This window comes from Malaclemys terrapin, chromosome 3 (genome assembly GCF_027887155.1).
Source record: "Malaclemys terrapin pileata isolate rMalTer1 chromosome 3, rMalTer1.hap1, whole genome shotgun sequence".
Taxonomy (NCBI): Eukaryota; Metazoa; Chordata; order Testudines; family Emydidae; genus Malaclemys; species Malaclemys terrapin.
Genome location: NC_071507.1, coordinates 80,982,034 through 81,003,601, shown reverse-complemented (window position 1 = coordinate 81,003,601; position 21,568 = coordinate 80,982,034). Strand labels below are relative to the sequence as shown.

General features: G+C 44.1%; 1 protein-coding gene across 1 annotated transcript in view; it reads right to left on the bottom strand.

Annotated features, from left to right (window-relative positions):
* Positions 1–698: 698 nt before the first annotated feature.
* The window catches only part of CAPN9 (calpain 9), a 48,273-nt gene continuing 27,403 nt past the window's right edge, over positions 699–21,568 (bottom strand). Inside the window, exons 11-20 of the mRNA XM_054024365.1 lie at positions 21,276–21,484; positions 19,712–19,748; positions 17,896–17,976; positions 11,621–11,678; positions 8,952–9,016; positions 7,074–7,142; positions 5,027–5,105; positions 4,391–4,507; positions 2,142–2,200; positions 699–1,004 (exon numbers count right to left, since the gene is read on the bottom strand). Coding sequence (XP_053880340.1) covers positions 978–1,004; positions 2,142–2,200; positions 4,391–4,507; positions 5,027–5,105; positions 7,074–7,142; positions 8,952–9,016; positions 11,621–11,678; positions 17,896–17,976; positions 19,712–19,748; positions 21,276–21,484 — 801 coding nt within the window. The 3' untranslated portion in view covers positions 699–977. The remainder of the gene's footprint in view (positions 1,005–2,141; positions 2,201–4,390; positions 4,508–5,026; positions 5,106–7,073; positions 7,143–8,951; positions 9,017–11,620; positions 11,679–17,895; positions 17,977–19,711; positions 19,749–21,275; positions 21,485–21,568) is intronic.

Sequence of the window (21,568 nt, the reverse complement as noted above, 5' to 3'; positions counted from 1 at the left end):
CACAGCAATTTGGAGCGAGTGGGAATGAGCCTCCATGCCAAGGTTGACAGACTTGGGCTAGCAGAGTTCATGCTAGCACTGTAAGAATAGCTGTGTAGACAGCACTTTGAGCACTTGCGGCTCGGGCTGGAGCAGAGACTTGCAAGGCGAGGGAATGGCACTTGCATGCTGGCACCTGTGGTGCCACACATTCATACTGAAGATGAACACAGCCACTGGCTGCATTGTAGAATGGTGTGATACTTATTTGCCTTGTGGGATACTCTTTGGTCTGCCTGATATTAGGGGATGGAACAGAGGAGAGTCAGAGGAAATAATTTGCTTCTCAGTGAGAGTTGTAGACAGGGCCAGCCACTGGATTAAACATCATTCCGAGCAAGCCAGAATCACAGCCCCCATGGTATAAATGTTCCAGGATGAATGTTAATAATAAATCTATCACTCCACTAGTGCTCCCTGATTTGTAACACTCTGGGATGCTCTTCTAGAATGCTGGCCCAGTGTTTGTTGGGCAAAATCCACTTGGAAGTCAATACCGTTTTAGTGAAGTTCTGCAGGCTACTATACTTTCAAAAGCATTTTGCTAACCTGTAGACAAGCAACCATGAGGATTCTTAATGAGTGGGTTTCCGTGGTGCAACGAATAAGTATATTGGGGCTGAACACGATTATATTTCATAAAAGGCCTTGGTCACTGTCCGTTTCGGGCTGCTTGAAATGTACACGTGCCTCATTCAAAGGCATATTTACACTGTAGCAATCAATATTAATCTTTATACAAAATAAAACAAATTTCATCCCATAAAGATCTTATTCAGTAATATAATGGTGGTGGAGGAGAGAAAGGGTGGGAAGAATACGTGTTCCCCTTGCACCACAGCACCTGCATACATTTGCATGGCAAGGGTAACAGCTCTTTGGTTGGAGGTTTGAGTGGCACAATCATGAGATCCTGCTGAAATCCAGGTTGGACAGCTTCAAATGTTCATTGTCAGGGTGATAAACTAGTAGAGAAATAAAGACCAAAAGTTATGACTGATAATCCCAGCTACCACCATCAAACCCCATGTGCCAGAGGAAAGGCCCTTGTAACAGCACCATCTTGTTTTGAATCAGTGCCTTACAATGCAGGGGAATTTTGATTCTCGTGCCAATGAGCTGGTGCTCTAGTTTAGTTGTAGTTAATACCAATATTTGTTAGCAAAGTTAATGGCGAGATTCAAGCACTTCATGACTAAAAGAAAGACAACAGGACAAATTCTTCTCTCACCTACACATGTAAATCTGAAGTAACTCAGTTGACTTTGCTGGAGTCACTCTGAATTTACAACAGTGTAAATAAGAGTAACATTTTAGTCCAATTATTACAAGGAAAGAAATCTTGGGATGCCAAAAAAGAAAAATGTAATAATTCCCAGTAGCAGGGATAGAAGTTGAATGCACACCTCCCCCCCCCCCACATGGAACTTGTTCAACATTAAGGTCTTTAGTTAAAAAAGGAATGCATTGTAGATCTCTAAGCATTAGATTATTTATTATTATTATTTATTATTATACTGTGGTAGCACCTAAAGGCTTCCATTCCCATTCTGCTAGGCAATGTACCACAATCTAACAACCAGATGGGCCCTGCCCCAAAGAGCTCATAATAATTGAAGTGTGAAATGAGGGAGAACAGATGGGCACAACAGACAGACGGGGGGAGCACAAGGAAACAATGAGAAGATACGGATCAGCACAGTAACAAGAGCACAAAGCGCAGCAGCTGCCTGTCAGGCACAGCCTACAGTAAAGGGTGGTATGGATCCTCAATGACTTAGGAAGAACCAGGAGGCATTTTGCTCCAATCAACTGCACCCATTTACCCCAGCAGTGAATTGGGCCCAGAGAGAGTAAGGAGGAGAGAACCCAGAAAGAGGAGAGAAAGGGAGCAGTGAATATGAAATGGGGCAAAAAGGAGGGAAATAAGCTCGGAGGAGACAGAGTTATGCAGAAACGGTGAAATCCTGGCTCCACTGAAGTCAATGGCAAAATCCCCCCTGAATTCACTAGGGCCAGGATTATTCCCAATTTTTAAAATGTGACAAAGTTCTAGAGCAGATTTCCAGGTTGTCAGTTTTTATATGAAGTTAGGATCATACCTCATTTATATTCAGGTTAATGAATTCTCTGTTTTTCTTACTTAGTGCCAGGAATATCCCTGAAATAAACATCAGGACATCATAGTTATACAGAGTCCCCATTCACATTCATGCACATAAGCAACCTGTCCCACTGTGAAGTACCATTTGTGACTGTTCCTTAGAGAGGAAGGATCTGGCTTTCTATAAAGGCTTAGATCACAAGTGAACCCTTAGGATAGGTTGAAAACTGAAGTCCTTGTGAAGGCAAAATGACCATTGACTTCACTGGGTCTTTTGTCTGAGCATGGACTTCAGAAATTAATCCAAAGTTGGCTGTTTGGATGTGAGACACACCCAGATGTTTGGATACACGTCTTACTCCTGAGGGCATTCTGTGCCAAAAAATTAAAAATTCTGCACCAAAAAAATTAAAATTCTGTGCACAATATTTTAAAATTCTGCAAAATTCAGTAAATTTTTAGTTGTCAAATAAATGTGGAGACTCCAGCATGGTATTGGGGAGCACAGCCCACTGGCGGCACAGAGGTGTAAGATCACTATGCAGGTCTCCTCCCCTCCCCCCAGGACATGGACTCAGCGGTGAGGCTGCACCCAACCCTGACATAGTGCAAGGACTGGGCCCTCCCCAGATACACCCCAGGGCCCTGCCCCTCAATGCCAGGTGCACCAAGTTTGGGAGGCAGGCTCACCAAGGCAGGATCCAAATATGGAGGGGCTTAGTGTGGAGGGATCCAGGTGTGGGTTGAGAGGATTCTGTGTGGGGCAATCTGGGTCCGAGCAGCTCAGTGAGGTATCTGGATGTGGAGGGGATCTGCATGCACAGCGGCTTGTTGGGGGGTTCAGGGTGCAATGGTAATGGGACTCTGCAGGGGGGGTCCAGGTGAAGGTGGGTGGGGCTCAGCGGGGGGGGGAGTCTGGGTGTGGAGGGGATAGAACTTGGCAGGGGGGTCTGGGTGTGGGGGGACTTGGGGAGGGTCCAGATGCTGGGGATCCACGTGCAACTGATTGGGGCTCAGCGGAGTGGGGATCTGGGTGAGGGTGGCTCATCAGGATGTCCAGGTGCAGGGGGAGTGGGGCTTATTGGGGGGGGTTTGAGTGCAGGGGGGTGAGGCTTGGCCGGAGGGTCTGGGTACGAGAGGGTCTGGATGCACGAGGGTTGGGCGGATGGGGGAGCAGTTCCCTGTACAGGGATCCCTTCCCCTGCAGCTGAGGAGCAATGGATGCAGGAAAGGGGGTGGGTTGCAGAGCTTCCTGCAGCCGGGGGAGAAATCTGGAGGTGGGTCTGACTTGGCCCCGGATGCTGTGCAGGGGAAGAGGAAGTCCCATCCTCCCCAGCCTAGCCTAGGCCAGACTAGCAGCTGAGCTCGGCGCAAGGTAGGAACCACCAGCCGAGTCTTCCCCAGCCCCACCTCCTGCCCCACAGTGATTTACCTCTCTGACGGCTGCCCTGGGCACCCAAAACATATTGTTGGGGAGGGTCACATGACCGCTCTTGTGGCATCCCTTTGCTTCCCCGCCAGAAAGTCATTTTTCTGTGGGGAAGCAAAGAAATCTGCAGGGGGCATAAATTCTGTGCATGCGCAGTGGCACAGAATTCCCCCAGGAGTAAGTAATGTCTGAATTTTATCCAGACTATCTGCATTTCCTGATTCTACAAACGTATAGTGGGAATATAGCAGAAATACCTACTCCCTTGCTGTGTTTTGACCCTTCAATTTCCAGCACAGGCTGGAACCCGAAAGGAGAAAGAAGCAAAAAACTTAATAATATTGTTTAAAAAAGTTAACTAAACTGTTTTTGATCCCCATAAAGGGGTTGGGTTTGGTCTAAGGTTTGAGCCACGGTCAGAGGATCACTTTAATCAGAGGCTGATTTACCCAACCCTTTTAATTGCTATTAGTCTGGACAGAGAAAGACCCCTGCATGCAAATGAATCGAGAGCCAGAATTCATAGCTGTAGTGTGGGTTATATTTTTCAGTCAAAAACCCAAACAAATAATTAAAAAGTGTGTAATGTCAACACATGTGTATGTCTAATAATCCCTTACATGGATCACTGACAGCATTTGAAATTGGGGCCTTCAAGATCATTGGGCAGACCTCTAGAACTTGAGCTAGAGAAGTAACTCCACTAGCTGCTTTTAGCAGTGGACTGTTATCCCTTAGTGGACCAGCCTTTACCAGGAACATAACCCAAACTTTGTGAGTGTGTTACACATATGATTTCAGCAAAAGTGGATACTCACGGCTTGCATTCTCTAGGCGAATTAAGCAGTTTAGGAAGTCATCAAAATCAATCTGGAACTGGTCATCAGAATATCTGAGGACAATCAGCTGCAGCAGGTAATTATTGAGTTGAAATCCTTTAAAAATAAACAAACAAACAAACAAACAAATAAATAATGAAGAAGCAGCAGCAACCTAACTGACCTGAAAAGAAATCTGTGAGACTTTAATAAATATCTAGTTATTTGTTGAAAATTTGTTAGTGGGGAAGTACTCTATGGACTGATTCCCTGCCTCTAGCAGAAACTAAGCTGACTGCAAACTGGTTTTCATCTAAAATAGATGTAGAATTCAGAAATAAGAAATTCTGACAGTTTTCACACTACAAATTGTTCCTGTGTCAGTGAAAGTTCAGTCTCCACTCGAGGATCTGCCCCATAGTTTTTCTGTTTTTCCAACATAAATTGAATATAGCTCAGTGGTTTGAGTATTGGCCTGCTAAACCCAGGGTTGTGAGCTCAATCCTTGAGGGGGCCACTTAGGGATCTGGGGCAAAATCAGTACTTGGTCCTGCTAGTGAAGGCAGGGGGCTGGACTCAATGACCTTTCAAGGTCCCTTCCAGTTCTAGGAGACAGGATATCTCCATTAATCTTACCCGCATCTGTTAGGGCACTACGAAGCTCATAGGAGGACATGGTGCCGGAACGATCAGAATCAAAATGAACATAGATACTCTGCATGGGAGGAAATGTAGACATTCAGCATTTAGTAAGTTAACAAATCTCATGTATTTGTAGCACATAAAACAATGATGTTTCATGTTCTAGATGCCTATCTTTAAAACTCTTGATTTAGCACAAACATTTAAGGAAGTTGAAGGGACTTTGGTCTGGATCTAATCTGGCTATGTAACAGAGTATATTTGGGATCAAGCTGTCTCTATCATATTTGTTATGAACTGAGTGAAAGTTGTTATGGGTTGAGTTAAAATCTCATTGAGATCAGTAGGTGTGAACTCACTCTTCAAATAACATAACTGCAAGGGTGAGCCCCCACCTAAGATAAAAGGAGTATGTGAAACCATCCAGAACTTTTTGCTGAGTATTTTATGTGTGCGTGCATGTGTGTGTGAGAGAGGCAGTGCTTAAAGTGGTCTGAAAGAAGTAAAGGGTAAGGGGGGAGTGTCTATCTCAATCTTAGCCCAAAGTTAATTTTCATGCACTTGATACAGACAATTCACAATTTTTGCATACATATAATACACAACACATGCAATTTTTAGCTCAGTAAGGTATGTATACCTATTTGTATAATGCAAATTACTAAAACAAAATATATTGTGAGAGGGGGGAGGTCTGGGGGCTTTGTGAAATTCAGTGGCGTCTATTCGGGAATAGGGGGCTGGAGTGCAGTGAGATTCAATGGAGTTGGGGGTCTCTTTGGGAATAGGGACTGGGGAGGCAGTAAGAGTGGGGTTGGGGGGGGTCTCGGGAGTGGGGGACAGTCAGTGGGGCTTGGGGGTGTCTGGGGGGTTGCAGTGATAGTGGGTTTGGGGGATCTCTTGAAGGTAGGGGTGCCTTGAGAGACTGGAGAATTAAGAAAAGCAACACATATCTGAGAACTCACAATAAAATCATGAGAATTGGCAACACTGATCAAGGTTTGACCCAGAAATTAAATGTTTATCAAGCTGAAGTAAAGTTCCACATTTTCCTTGTAGGACAGGATATATCGATCTTCATTCAATTGTGAATTACTTATATCCATTGTTATATTCACTCTGAATGTTTTAATCAGAAATATCTGGAAATCTCTCCATTGGGAGCATGCATTTCTTAAGTGTATCAGTTTAAAAAAAATCAAACATTTGTATTAAAGGACTGATGAAGTGAAGTGACCCAGAAAAACAATTGAGACTTTGGATGAAAAATCCAGGAAGCAGAAAATTGCAATGATCACATCTTGGATGGAGCATAAATTCAGAGAAGATTATTAATGACCCATGAGAAAACAATTATTGTGCCTTGATATGCAATCCTGCAAACAGACTCACATGCTTAACTTTACTACCATAATAGTGTCATTGATTTCAAAGGGACTGCTCATGGTAGTAAAGTGTGATGTGTGTTTGCAGAACTGGAGCCTAACTGGCTAACATTGTTCCAGACCCTCAGTATTGCTTACTGCTGAGGAGATAAACAATGGAAAACCTCATACTTCATCACATGACTATTTTCCACTAATCAGAAGTCAGCATTTTCTTCTTGTGTGAAACAATAGGAATAGAACCCTCAGGTGTTATTTTGATTGGCCTCCTATTAAAGCACATTTCTGAAATTCATTACCTCAAACAGAGTTTCTTAGCTTACCAAAATCACTGATATTTTCAGTAAACCATTCCAGTTTGGGGCAATGGAAAACTAAAAATTGGTCATACTTCCCAGAGGAAAACACATATTTTTAAGAGCTTGTGTTTTTAATAATATTTTGTGCTTTTGAAGACATATGCCATTAGATTTTTTATCACTCTGAAAATCATAGAAATATAGGGCTGAAAGGGAACCTTAAGAAGACACCTAGTAGTTCATCCTGTGCTGTGGCAGAATCAAGTATATCTAGACCATCTCTGAAATGTGTTTGTCTGACATTTTCCTAAAAAACTCCAATGATAAAGACTCAAAATAATGAATAAAGTCACATACCAGCCACTTCTTTAGTTTGTCCCAGAAAATCTTGAACTCATTAAATTCCAGTTTCCCATTACCACTGGACTAGTAAAACCCACATTAAGGAAAAATACTGGTTAAGTGAAATCCCATGTTCTGTCCAAATCTACCAGTCATTCCTTTACTCAGATAACAATATCTACACTAGGAAGCCTATGATGCTGTTGAGAGCAAACAATTGCAATGATTGCTGTTGGAAATCTAGAACGTTGTGTGATGGCTCTGCTGAGTAATGTAGGGAGAACACTGTTCCAAAGCAAGAGCAGCTTTGGATTCCAATTGGATAGGAATGATTCAGAGAATTAAATTACCTGATAAAAAATGCTTCCATATTTTATGTGAATTGCTCAGCCACTGCATTATCAGTATTGCTATTTTAGGGCCAGATTCTGCTACCTGGAGTCAGTCAAAAACCAATGGAACTACTTGTAGGGTGAGTGTGGCAGAACCTGGCCTTGGTGTTTGAGACAGTTGCTATAGACAGCTGAGGTACTTATAGAGGGGAATTGAGATTTGTTAGAACTTGCCTCTTTCTCACATGTGGGGAAATCCTGTCAGGGCTCCCTCAGTCCTTAGGGCCCTGATCCTGCAAAGTGCTGATTTTAATGGAAGCTGAGATACTCAGAAGAACCTCCCAGGAGGTGCTAGGTCCATCACAGGATGGGGCCCTTACTCAGAAATTTTGCATGAGTGAGGGCATCAGGATTTGGCCGGTGATGACTACTACTTCCACCTCGTCTCAACATTTTATCTTAATTTTTGAGGAGAGAGCCTCCTAATGGCTACCAATGCAGCAAGCGTTCCTACAGGCCACCGTGTTCAAATCTGGGTCTGCCTGAAGTCTGGCAGCTACATCCTACACGAGCCCCTCAGTGGGTGGCCTGATTCGAAGAGGCACTGAGCACCCACAGCTCCTACAGGATTGTAAAGGTGCTCAAGCAGCTCTGAAAAATCAGACCACTTACTTGGATGCCTAAGTGTGGATTTGGGTGCTGAACTTCACACACTCAGGTTTGAAAACTTAGGCCAGAGTAGTTTTAGAAGCTGCCATCTTCTGTAGAGTGGTACTTTCCACTATTCAGCAAAAGAATAAATGGTCCCAGGTTTTATTCAAAACTGGGCAGATTTGCTTGAGAGCCTCACAAATCTTAACACCCTTTTTTGACTAGCCTGGGCTGAGTTTTGAATCTCAAACTAGAGGCAGTTTTGTTTTGTTTGGGCTTTTATTGCAAATATTTGTGAGGAGGTGCCACAAATAGCAAGGGCTGGAGAAACAAAAACAAAAGAGGAGAACTTACTAGCTGGATAGGAGACAGATACAAGCAGCAGCCAGCTGCCACGCTAGGGCAGTGGGTGCTTGGTCTGCAATATTAAATGGCCAGCTATCAGGAGAGCAGGCTCAGCAAAGTACCTATACAAGGGAAGAAGCTATTCTAGGAAGCTTCAGTAGTGATCAGGCAGTTGTAAAGGACTGGATTTCCACCTTTTGGAGCACAAGGATCTGATTGACAGTCATTTCCAGGTTTTTCAGATTGCTGCCCAGTAGTTGACATAGCAACATCTTATATATAAATAAAATGGGTGAGATTTTCAGAAGAGCTCAGCCAGGGACTACACTGAAGTCTATGGTAAAACCTGAATGCTTTTGAAAAGTCCCGCTCTAAGTTTCTATAATAAAAGCTGGAATACAATTTTGACACCATCTGTTTGTTGTGCTTCGTGTACCTCCACTATATCACAATATTGCACTCATGTCTAGTATTGGGGATGAGAAAGATCCCCCAGGGCACTTGCATACATTCAGTGCCAGTGTGACCCCGGAGAATTCACATTAGCGTTTATTTGAAAGGATACATCCATAAGAGAGATGATGTTTCTACATGTAATGAGGCTCACTTTCTCGAATTTGATGTCCTTTGCTGAAAAAGCATAACAATCAAGTTAAATAAGAAATAAAGTCATTGGGCATAAACTTAAAGTCTAAAAAAATTAACAGTGGAAAAAAGTAAGATATAGTTCCAAAGATACTCCTGTGACCACTACCTGTAATTCCAAAAGAGTAATTCACTTGGAGGCCAACTCTGCTGCCTCTACTCACATGAGAAACCTCCAGTGATGTCAGTTAAAATCTCATTCAATAGGACTACTCAAGAGAGTAAGAGCTGCAGGACTAGCTTTGTAAACATCCTTTAAAAATTTTAAATATAATAAAATGACATTATTAACAGTCAAGCAGGGATTGATCATCTCATCATATCGATGATGCAGAGTAGAGCTGATAGAATCACAGTTTAAAAACTGTACGTCCATATATTTTATGTATTTATTGTTGTCTTAACGGGTGTTACACATACTTTTGAATTAGCCATTAAAAAATTACTGCCTGATCCAAAGCTCAATGCAGTCACTGGGAGTCTGTTGGGACCCACCATTATTGACTTCACTGGGTGTTGGATCAGTCCCTTAGAATTTACTTTAGATAACATTTTACCTTTTAACACAAATATTAAACATTTTGATTTCCAGTGTTTTCATGATGAGGGGGAGGTAACCAACCAATCAGAATCATAGTAGTATAATAGCGTAACAGGATGCACCTGCCATTGAAGATTTGAGAGACCTGTAAGCCAGCACTACCCCATCCCAGCTGTGACATTTTAAAATATCTATGGAGCAGAGGATGTGGTCAGTGAAGGGAGGAAGTCGTCTTGAGGAGGTGAGCTGGGATTTGTAGAACACCACACTGCTGACTCAGCACATAGGCCCTGAGATGGGAGCCCTATAAGCAGTGGGTGCCAGACCTCTCCTCTCCTTTGGTGGTAAGAACGGACTGGGATAATTCCAAACTGGTCTTGCTCTGGGATTGAGGGGTTGGAATTTCTGGGAAATGTTGTTTCCCTGGCAACCAGTTTGGAATCCTGGTCTGGGCAAGGCATGCTATAGGCAGCTGAACCCATTTTGTTTTGGAGGCAAACTCTTCTGAGGAGGGTCTACAATTTCTAAAGTAACTGGAGGTCCTTTGTGCTACTTGTTTGATGAGTCAAACCAAAGCCCTGGGCAGGGGGAGGTTTTTTCCCTTCTGTTTCTAACCTTCATGGGCATGCCCTTTTCTGATAACCAGTTGGCAAAAGTAAACTGGACAAATGCCCAGTTTTGCCAAAAAAAGTGGGTGTGACCCTTAGTGGGGTGCAACCCCTAACAGGGTGCAGAGGAATGGGGTGGGGGGGCGAGGGAGCAAGCGGCAATGCCAGCCCTGCGTGGGAGGGAGGTCTCGGGATCGGGCCGGGCCGGGCCAGGCCAGCCCCGCACGGGTTGGTGGTAGGGGGTGGTCTTGGGCCAGCCCCACATGCAGGAGGTAGGAGGGCCTTGGGCTGGCCCCAGGCGGGCAGGGGTAGAGGAGGACCTCAGGCCAGCCCCAAGCAGGCGGGTGGCAGAGGGGGGTCGGGCTGGCACCACATGATTGTGGGGGGAGAGGTGGGCCTCGGGCCAGCCCTGCACAGGCAAGAGGAAGGGAGGGCTGGACGAGGGGGCTTGCAGGGGACTGAGAGCGGGCCTTGGGCCGGACCAGTGTGGTGTCCCGTTTTCCCTTTGGGAAAATATGGTCATCCTACTGAAGTTAAGCCACTTGTGGGTTGAAACCAAACAACTGTGTAACAGCGCTCTGCAGAGCTACAGAACAGCTGAGGATGGAAAGTGAAGAACACTGTCACACTGGAAGCTACAAGGTAATTACAGGTAGGAAGAAAATAACAGCAGCTGTGTTTATGGTCTCATTTTGTGGACCCAGTGAGCCTTGTGCATGAGCAGATGTTTAGCGCACATTGATGCTATTCAGTGAATGGAGCACTTGCTGAGATGAGCACACACAGACTTCCTGCACACTCCCATCAAATATAAACACAAGCTGCTGTTTGTATTGTGGAGAATGGCTTGAAGTTTCCTTTTTCCTGACTATTTTAAGAATCAGAAATCCACATGAAATTTAGATGCCCCAGAAAACCATAGAACATCAGTTCTGCTCCCAGTAACTCATTAAGTCTCATTTTCTTCAGGAGGATACAAATAGACTTTGTACTCTTCACAATTTCTTCTTTGGTTTTGTCACTATTTCGTAACTATTATTATCATTTGTTTGTGATATCATTTTACGGATGGGGAACTGAGAGATTAAATGATTTAGCCTAGGTTATGCAGAGATTCTATGGTAGAGGCAGGATCTCCTCAGTCTCAGTCCACTGCCTTAGCAATAAGACAATCTTCTTTCTCCAGAGCCAGGAACTGGCATCACTGATCCGAGATGGATTTTGTTGGGAGATAGCCTAGGCTAGGAGTTAGGTCAGGGAACTTGGGTTCTGTTCCCGACTCTGCCACTGACTTGCTGTGTGACATTATGCAAGTTACTAGGCAGTGCCTCAGTTTTCCCATCTGTAAATTGGGGATAATATCCACTTTTATAAAGCCCTTTGAGGTCCTTGGATGAAAGCTGCTATATAAGTGCAAATAAAGTTGTTATTAACACTTACCTTTTTTTAATACAGCATTCAGAACATATTCAAGTTCCTCTGCAGTTATCTCCATGTCCTAGAGTTGAGAAATTAAAGCAGCTCTTACTTTTGGGTGTCTAGATTCAGACATATTGAAAACCTAACAGAATGCAAATATCATTCATCTGACAATCACAAAACTCTACTGCACTACTGTTACTGGGTTCACAGCTTGCTGCTGAAATCCAAGAAATAGTGAATCACACAAACAACAGAAGGACTAAAAAAAGGAGGAGATGGCAAAATACAACTGAGCTGCTCACTGACATGCTACATGGAATCGCAGTTCTTCTCAAACAGGAGGTGTTTATTCAAACAAAGTAACTGCAGCTTCAGACACAAACAGGCTCCCTCACAGCTTGTGTTCTAGTGTTGTCTCCTTTGTTTACCAGGGACCAAACAGTTAGGAACTTTATAAAGGACACAGAGACATCTAGTGGCTGAACATATACTGCAAGTAAACATATTACATATGACAAGTTTCAGAGTAACAGCCGTGTTAGTCTGTATCCGCAAAAAGAAGAACAGGAGTACTTGTGGCACCTTAGAGACTAACACATTTATTAGAGCATAAGCTTTCGTGGACTACAGCCCACTTCTTCGGATGCATATAGAATGGAACATATAATGAGGAGATATATATACACACATACAGAGAGCATAAACAGGTGGGAGTTGTCTTACTAACTCTGAGAGGCCAATTAATTAAGAGAAAAAAAAAAAAAAAAAAAACTTTTGAAGTGATAATCAAGCTAGCCGAGTACAGACAGTGTGATAAGAAGTGTGAGAGTACTTACAAGGGGAGATAGTCAACGTTTGTAATGGCTCAGCCATTCCCAGTCCTTATTCAAACCGGAGTTAATTGTGTCTAGTTTGCATATCAATTCTAGCTCTGCAGTCTCTCTTTGGAGTCTGTTTTTGAAGTTTTTCTGTTGTAATATAGCCACCCGCAGGTCTGTCACTGAATGACCAGACAGGTTAAAGTGTTCTCCCACTGGTTTTTGAGTATTTTGATTCCTGATGTCAGATTTGTGTCCATTAATTCTTTTGCGTAGAGACTGTCCGGTTTGGCCAATGTACATGGCAGAGGGGCATTGCTGGCACATGATGGCATAGATCACATTGGTAGATGTGCAGGTGAACGAGCCCCTGATGGTATGGCTGATGTGATTAGGTCCTATGATGATGTCACTTGAATAGATATGTGGACAGAGTTGGCATCGGGGTTTGTTACAAGGATAGGTTCCTGGGTTAGTGGTTTTGTTCAGTGATGTGTGGTTGCTGGTGAGTATTTGCTTTAGGTTGGGGGGTTGTCTGTAAGCGAGGACAGGTCTGTCTCCCAAGATCTGTGAGAGTAAAGGATCATCTTTCAGGATAGGTTGTAGATCTCTGATGATGCGCTGGAGAGGTTTTAGTTGGGGGCTGAAGGTGACAGCTAGTGGTGTTCTGTTATTTTCTTTGTTGGGCCTGTCTTGTAAGAGGTGACTTCTGGGTACTCGTCTGGCTCTGTCAATCTGTTTTTTCACTTCAGCAGGTGGGTATTGTAGTTTTAAGAATGCTTGATAGAGATCTTGTAGGTGCTTGTCTCTATCCGAGGGATTGGAGCAAATGCGGTTATATCTTAGAGCTTGGCTGTAGACAATGGATCGTGTGGTGTGTCCTGGATGGAAGCTGGAGGCATGTAGGTAAGTGTAGCGGTCAGTAGGTTTCCGGTATAGGGTGGTATTGATGTGACCATCGCTTATTAGCACAGTAGTGTCCAGGAAATGGACCGCTTGTGTGGATTGATCTAGGCTGAGGTTGATGGTGGGATGGAAATTATTGAAATCATGGTGAAATTCCTCAAGGGCTTCTTTTCCATGGGTCCAGATGATGAAGATGTCATCAATGTAGCGCAAGTAGAGTAGGGGCGTTAGGGGACGAGAGCTAAGGAAGCGTTGTTCTAAGTCAGCCATAAAAATGTTGGCATATTGTGGGGCCATGCGGGTACCCATAGCAGTGCCGCTGACTTGAAGGTATATATTGTCCCCAAATGTGAAATAGTTGTGGGTGAGGACAAAATCACAAAGTTCAGCCACCAGGTTAGCTGTGACATTATCAGGGATACTGTTCCTGATAGCTTGTAGTCCATCTTTGTGTGGAATATTGGTGTAGAGGGCTTCTACGTCCATAGTGGCCAGGATGGTGTTTTCTGGAAGATCACCGATGGATTGTAGTTTCCTCAGGAAGTCAGTGGTGTCTCGAAGATAGCTGGGAGTGCTGGTAGCGTAGGGTCTTAGGACAGAGTCTACATAACCAGACAAGCCTGATGTTAGGGTGCCAATGCCTGAGATGATGGGGCGTCCAGGATATCCAGGTTTATGGATCTTGGGTAGCAAATAGAATACCCCTGGTCGGGGTTCTAGGCATGTGTCTGTACGGATTTGTTCCTGTGCTTTGTCAGGGAGTTTTTTTAGCAGATGGTGTAGTTTCTTTAGGTAATCTTCAGTGGGATCAGAGGATAATGGCCTGTAGAATGTGGTGTTAGAGAGCTGTCTAGCAGCCTCCTGGTCATATTCCAATTTATTCATGATGACGACAGCACCTCCTTTGTCAGCCTTTTTGATTATGATGTCAGGGTTGTTTCTGAGGCTGTAGATGGCGTTGTGTTCAGCATGGCTGAGGTTATGTGGCAAGTGATGTTGCTTTTCCACAATTTCAGCCTTTGCACGTCGACGGAAGCAATCTATGTAGAAATCCAGTCTGTTGTTTCGACCGTCCGGAGGAGTCCATGCAGAATCCTTTTTTTTGTAGTGCTGGTAGGGAGGATTCTGTGGGTTAGTATGCTGTTCAGAGGTATGTTGGAAATATTCTTTGAGTCGGAGACGTCGAAAGTAGGATTCTAGGTCACCGCAGAACTGTATCATATTCATGGGTCTGGAGGGACAAAAGGAGAGGCCCCGAGATAGGACAGACTCTTCTGCTGGGCTAAGAGTATAGCTGGAAAGATTAACAATATTGCTGGGTGGGTTAAGGGAGCTACTGTTGTGGCTGCTTGTGGCATGTAGCAGTTTAGATAGTTTAGTGTCCTTTTTCCTTTGTAGAGAGGCAAAGTTTGTCTTGTAAATGGCTTGTCTAGTTTTTGTAAAGTCTATCCATGAGGAAGTTTGTGTGGAAGGTTGGTTTCTTATGAGAGTATCCAGTTCTGAGAGCTCATTCTTAATCTTTCCCTGTTTGCTGTATAGGATGCTGATCAGGTGGTTTCGCAGTTTCTTTGAGAGTGTGTGACACAGTCTCTCAGCATAGTCTGTGTGATATGTAGATTGTAATGGATTTTTTACCTTTAGTCCTTTTGGTATGATGTCCATCTGCTTGCATTTGGAAAGGAAGATGATGTCTGTCTGTATCTGTACGAGTTTTTTCATGAGGTTGATGGATTTCCATTCCATACGGCTAAATGCAGTGCCTTGCATAATGACAAGTTTCAGAGTAACAGCCGTGTTAGTCTGTATCCGCAAAAAGAAGAACAGGAGTACTTGTGGCACCTTAGAGACTAACAAATTTATTAGAGCATAAGCTTTCGTGGACTACAGCCCACTTCTTCGGATGCATATAGAATGGAACATATAATGAGGAGATATATATACACACATACAGAGAGCATAAACAGGTGGGAGTTGTCTTACCAGGGGTATTCTATTTGCTACCCAAGATCCATAAACCTGGATATCCTGGACGCCCCATCATCTCAGGCATTGGCACCCTAACATCAGGCTTGTCTGGTTATGTAGACTCTGTCCTAAGACCCTACGCTACCAGCACTCCCAGCTATCTTCGAGACACCACTGACTTCCTGAGGAAACTACAATCCATCGGTGATCTTCCAGAAAACACCATCCTGGCCACTATGGACGTAGAAGCCCTCTACACCAATATTCCACACAAAGATGGACTACAAGCTATCAGGAACAGTATCCCTGATAATGTCACAGCTAACCTGGTGGCTGAACTTTGTGATTTTGTCCTCACCCACAACTATTTCACATTTGGGGACAATATATACCTTCAAGTCAGCGGCACTGCTATGGGTACCCGCATGGCCCCACAATATGCCAACATTTTTATGGCTGACTTAGAACAACGCTTCCTTAGCTCTCGTCCCCTAACGCCCCTACTCTACTTGCGCTACATTGATGACATCTTCATCATCTGGACCCATGGAAAAGAAGCCCTTGAGGAATTTCACCATGATTTCAATAATTTCCATCCCACCATCAACCTCAGCCTAGATCAATCCACACAAGCGGTCCATTTCCTGGACACTACTGTGCTAATAAGCGATGGTCACATCAATACCACCCTATACCGGAAACCTACTGACCGCTACACTTACCTACATGCCTCCAGCTTCCATCCAGGACACACCACACGATCCATTGTCTACAGCCAAGCTCTAAGATATAACCGCATTTGCTCCAATCCCTCGGATAGAGACAAGCACCTACAAGATCTCTATCAAGCATTCTTAAAACTACAATACCCACCTGCTGAAGTGAAAAAACAGATTGACAGAGCCAGACGAGTACCCAGAAGTCACCTCTTACAAGACAGGCCCAACAAAGAAAATAACAGAACACCACTAGCTGTCACCTTCAGCCCCCAACTAAAACCTCTCCAGCGCATCATCAGAGATCTACAACCTATCCTGAAAGATGATCCTTTACTCTCACAGATCTTGGGAGACAGACCTGTCCTCGCTTACAGACAACCCCCCAACCTAAAGCAAATACTCACCAGCAACCACACATCACTGAACAAAACCACTAACCCAGGAACCTATCCTTGTAACAAACCCCGATGCCAACTCTGTCCACATATCTATTCAAGTGACATCATCATAGGACCTAATCACATCAGCCATACCATCAGGGGCTCGTTCACCTGCACATCTACCAATGTGATCTATGCCATCATGTGCCAGCAATGCCCCTCTGCCATGTACATTGGCCAAACCGGACAGTCTCTACGCAAAAGAATTAATGGACACAAATCTGACATCAGGAATCAAAATACTCAAAAACCAGTGGGAGAACACTTTAACCTGTCTGGTCATTCAGTGACAGACCTGCGGGTGGCTATATTACAACAGAAAAACTTCAAAAACAGACTCCAAAGAGAGACTGCAGAGCTAGAATTGATATGCAAACTAGACACAATTAACTCCGGTTTGAATAAGGACTGGGAATGGCTGAGCCATTACAAACGTTGACTATCTCCCCTTGTAAGTACTCTCACACTTCTTATCACACTGTCTGTACTCGGCTAGCTTGATTATCACTTCAAAAGTTTTTTTTTTTTTTTTTTTCTCTTAATTAATTGGCCTCTCAGAGTTAGTAAGACAACTCCCACCTGTTTATGCTCTCTGTATGTGTGTATATATATCTCCTCATTATATGTTCCATTCTATATGCATCCGAAGAAGTGGGCTGTAGTCCACGAAAGCTTATGCTCTAATAAATTTGTTAGTCTCTAAGGTGCCACAAGTACTCCTGTTCTTCATATTACATATGGAACCCTGAATTTTCACTTCACGTGGATTTATGTGACAACAAAAATATATTTTTCAGCTACATAAGGTTGTTCCCAACCCAGTTTTTGTAAAACATTCATGATTTTTATAGTTCATAAAGTTTAAAGCTAGACGGGATCATCAGAACTCCTGCACTTCACAGGCCGTTAAACTTCATCCAAATACCCCTATGTTGAGCCCAATGATGTCAGTTAAACTAAAGCATTTTAGCCCTCAGAAGACAAAACTATTGTGTGCCACAAGCAAAGAACAGGAAAGACCACTGCCCAAGGCCTCTGTGATGCCAGGGAATTGATTGGGTTTGAGATACACGCAGATGAACCTGGTGATGCATGGCCCATGCTGCAGAGGAGGCAACCCTCTCCCCCAGTTTCCTTGCTAATCTGACCTGGGAGAAAATTCCTTCCTGACCCAAAATTTGGTGATCATACGAACAAGACTTACCAGCCTGATTGCACCACCTCAGAGCACCGGCCCACCCCAGCTGGAATCAAGTCTCTCCCTGTGGCAGATCTCTGCTGTGTCAGAGGAAGGTAAGGCCCCCTCCCCCCAGATTACAAGTGTGTATTGGGGGAAAACTTCCTTACTGACCCCCTCAGGGGACCAGCTAAAGCCCTGAAGCATGACATTAGATCATAGTCATCAGCATAAGACAAAGCTAAAAGCGTTCTGAGTACGCACTCACCTCTCCCGCAACCTGTTTAAACAATGCCCGGAACTGTTTTTCTTCTTCGGTTTCTTGTTGCGGTGGGGTTGGTTTAGGGGGCTACAAGAACAGGGAGACGTTAAAACTATCAGAGAGCTAACATTGGTTCTTGCACACAGATTATGAGAAACAGTCACAGTAACACAGTTTAAGACTAGAAGGGAGCAACAGATCATCTAGTCTGGCCTGCTGTATATCATAAGGCAGTGACACAGCCGGCACCCACACACTAAACCCAACCACAGAAATGAAATCCAAGTATTACAGCCCATAGGAAACAAAATCATGATGTGTCACAGGCAGAGAACAGGAGAAACTGAGATGCACCGATGCTTGAGGCCCCTGCAATTGCAGGGTAACAATTAAGCAAGCCAGCCATCCTTTCAGCCCACTGGGGAGTGCTATGCATCTTGAAATAGATATAACAAAATCTGAAAGGTGTATTTTGTATGAAAAACTTAACCCTCCCGGGCACCCAATGTCTTAGAAATTTTCACCTTTCATTTCCGATAGGAGTACACAATAGCATGGGCTAAGGAGCAGGCAGAGCACTGGTCATTGGTGGCCTCCAATGCTACACTGCCTCAAAACTATCAGTTTTCTATTTTATAACCACGTTCAGCCAAGTGAAGCCTGGGATAAACAGGTGCAACTGTCATGGAAGTCTCTGGGCCAAATTCAGTGGTGATATTAACTGCTGTGTGAAATACAAGGCTGGGAGTAAGTTGATCATAAAATAGATGTAGGCAGCAAAGTAGTGTAACTTGCCCTGCTTTGGCACTCAGTGGCGGTGCAAAATGAGTGCAACTTGCATGCCCATGTACTGGAAGGGTGTGCACAGAAGGAGAATCAGCTAAGTGAGGACGGTCCCGCACTGTGCCCAAAGCTGCCATAGAATAAGAAGTTACTGTATATCCACTGAATGCCAACATGGTGGAAGTTACGTTGATTTGACACTTACACTCATTTTTCTGACCAATATACACCCAACATGACACTTAGCCCACCATTTATCTACTGCCATTCAGATGCCACATGGCAGGCACTTTAATACCTAGGTTAGATGAATAGATGTACATCACTAATGACTATGACCGTGAGAATCTGGAAATGTAAAACTCAATTTGTTACCCAGTCTCTGGAAGCAAGGGGAAAATGGAGTGAAATAATGCCAAAGAGATGCAAAGCTGAATCTTGGCTTACTTTCCTTCCGCAAGTATCTCCACTGCAATCAGTGGGACTATTTGCAGGAATAAGGTGAACAAGATCTAGCTTAGTCAATACCCAAATATAGTGACTACAAAGTGGTTCAAGGGCTGCCTGTCAGATTTTTTTTTAAGCGTAAAAATCAGCTTAATTAAAAATCAACAGCAAAAATTGTCTAATCATTTTTATAAAAATGCATAACCCCAAAATGTTCTGAGAATATGTGTGCATGTTTGAGTGTGAATAGATTCTGTGCCCCTAACTGTGTAATACTGCTAATGGCCAGATGCTCAGCTGGTGCACATCGGCTCAGGTCCATTGATTTCAGTAACTATGTTGATATATACCAGCTGAGGAGCCAGCCCTTAACTTCTTTCTGATTTCAGCTGCTTATCAGCAAACAATTGGAAGAATTATTAATTATTATTATTGTATTATTGTGGTTGTTTTACTAAACCCAACACAACTGCAGATTTCACACACACAAGGTAGGCATTCTCATAAAATTCAAATGAAATGAAAAAATACAAATGGAGCATATTGGATTATGCTGAATTATCCAGTCCTTATTTTAGCTCTGTAGATTTACCTCTGGGAGATTAATGTCAACGTTTTCATCCACATCCCTGAGGGAAACAAAAACGTACTCAGTAACAAAGGACTTTGCTGGGGATCCTATCTGTTTACATTTTCCAGAAGTAAAAGCAAATATAGGATTTTTACTGAACAAATTATTCACTTTGGGTGAAATTCATCCCCATGCAGAGGGTCAGGTCTTTGCATCACTTAAACTCAGGGAAGCTCTGGCTTTTTTGCCGCCCTAAGCAAAAAAAACAAACAAACAAAACCTGCGGTGCGTCGGAGCGGCAAATCAGGGGGAAAAAAAAAACCCTGAGGGGCGGCTGGAGCCAGGGTGCAGGGGGACTCCCTGCGCTGCAGACATGCCCCGGCTAGCGGGGGGAGAGAATGGGGGGAGAGAGAGAAGGGGAGCGGCCAGGGCTTCAGCGGAGCGCTTGCCACGCATCCCTGACCGCCGCGCCACCTGCTGGGAGGGCTCCGCGGCGCTCTGGTCAGCAGGGAGGGAAGGATGCGGGCTGCCCTGCCGGGCTTGCTACAGATCTGGCACCAGCTGGGGCAGATGGCGCATGCAGCCCGCTCCCAGCAGGGCGCTCCCCTCCTCCGCACCGCCACCCCCTACAGGGCAGCCGGATCAGCGAACAAAACAAAACAAACAAACTAAAAGTGGCCGTGCCCCCCTAGGATTGGGCAGAATGCCGCCCCGTAGAATCTGCCGCCCCAAGCACGAGCTTGCTCAGCTGGTGCCTGGAGCCGGCCCTGCTTAAACTCAAAACAGAGCTTAAGTGGTTCCTAGGCCTAGTGTGAGCTTCACTTTTTATACGTTGTGCAAATGCTTTTTAAAAATAACTTATTCTTTATTCAACATGGTCATTCAGACAGGAAACAAACAGGAGCATTATTACATGTGTAGAACAATATATACTATGGAGCAGTTAAGGTTGCAATTGAGTTTTCATTACTAGTCTGATTTCCCCACCTCCTAATATCCACAAAAATAGTCAGAGTGGGCTAAAAATTGGAAAATTAAGTCTGGAGTCATGGTAGAATTTTTCTACCACATTTTAAGTGTATTGGAAAAGGGGTTACTGATTTAGGACCTCCTGAAATAGAAGCGTTCACCAGAAGCGTTCAAAAACTCGTCTAATTCTTTCTTCCCCACTTTGTTGCAAAAAACCTGCCAATCCTCCCACACAAACTCCCCCCTCCCCAACAAAAACAAACACCACACCCAACAATAACAAACAATAAGAAAAGGGGAAAAGCTTAGTTTACTAGATTCCCCTGGCTGAGATCTAGTGCACAGCACCAGGGGTTAACTTTTGTTAATTACAAGCGTTGCTGTGGCAATGAACTCCATTTAGTTCATTGGGAGCCTCACACAGTAGGTGAGGGTGCTGCAGAAAGTGTATGGGAGGGATGGTTCTTCATCTCTGGGGTCTCTTGCCTGGAGCAAGATAGGGAGAATGCCCTCAGGAATCTCTCATGGTTCTTTAAAAACCCAATTAACATGACTGGTGTGTGAGTGTTTTGGAAGTTGCAGGAGCCTGTTTGACCACTCTCCTCTGATTACTTACTCTGTGATGGCTTTTTTCTCAGAGAAGATTCTCAGGCAGAAGTCAGCTTCCTGGTGTGGCTCAAAAGTAGTAGGAACAATAACATAATCCCCAGGTGGCAGCTTGACTCGATCAGAGACTTCCCTTAAGTTAATGTAGGTTTTGCTCCTTGCCTTGGAAGGGTGGTATCTGAAAAAGTCTTTGTTCAAGTGTCCATCTTTGCTAGGGCTCTGCAATAGAATTTGAAGCAGGGATTTCAGGTTTATTCATTATTGTGTGAAAAGTAACTGATGTGCGTGGTTCAGACATGTCAG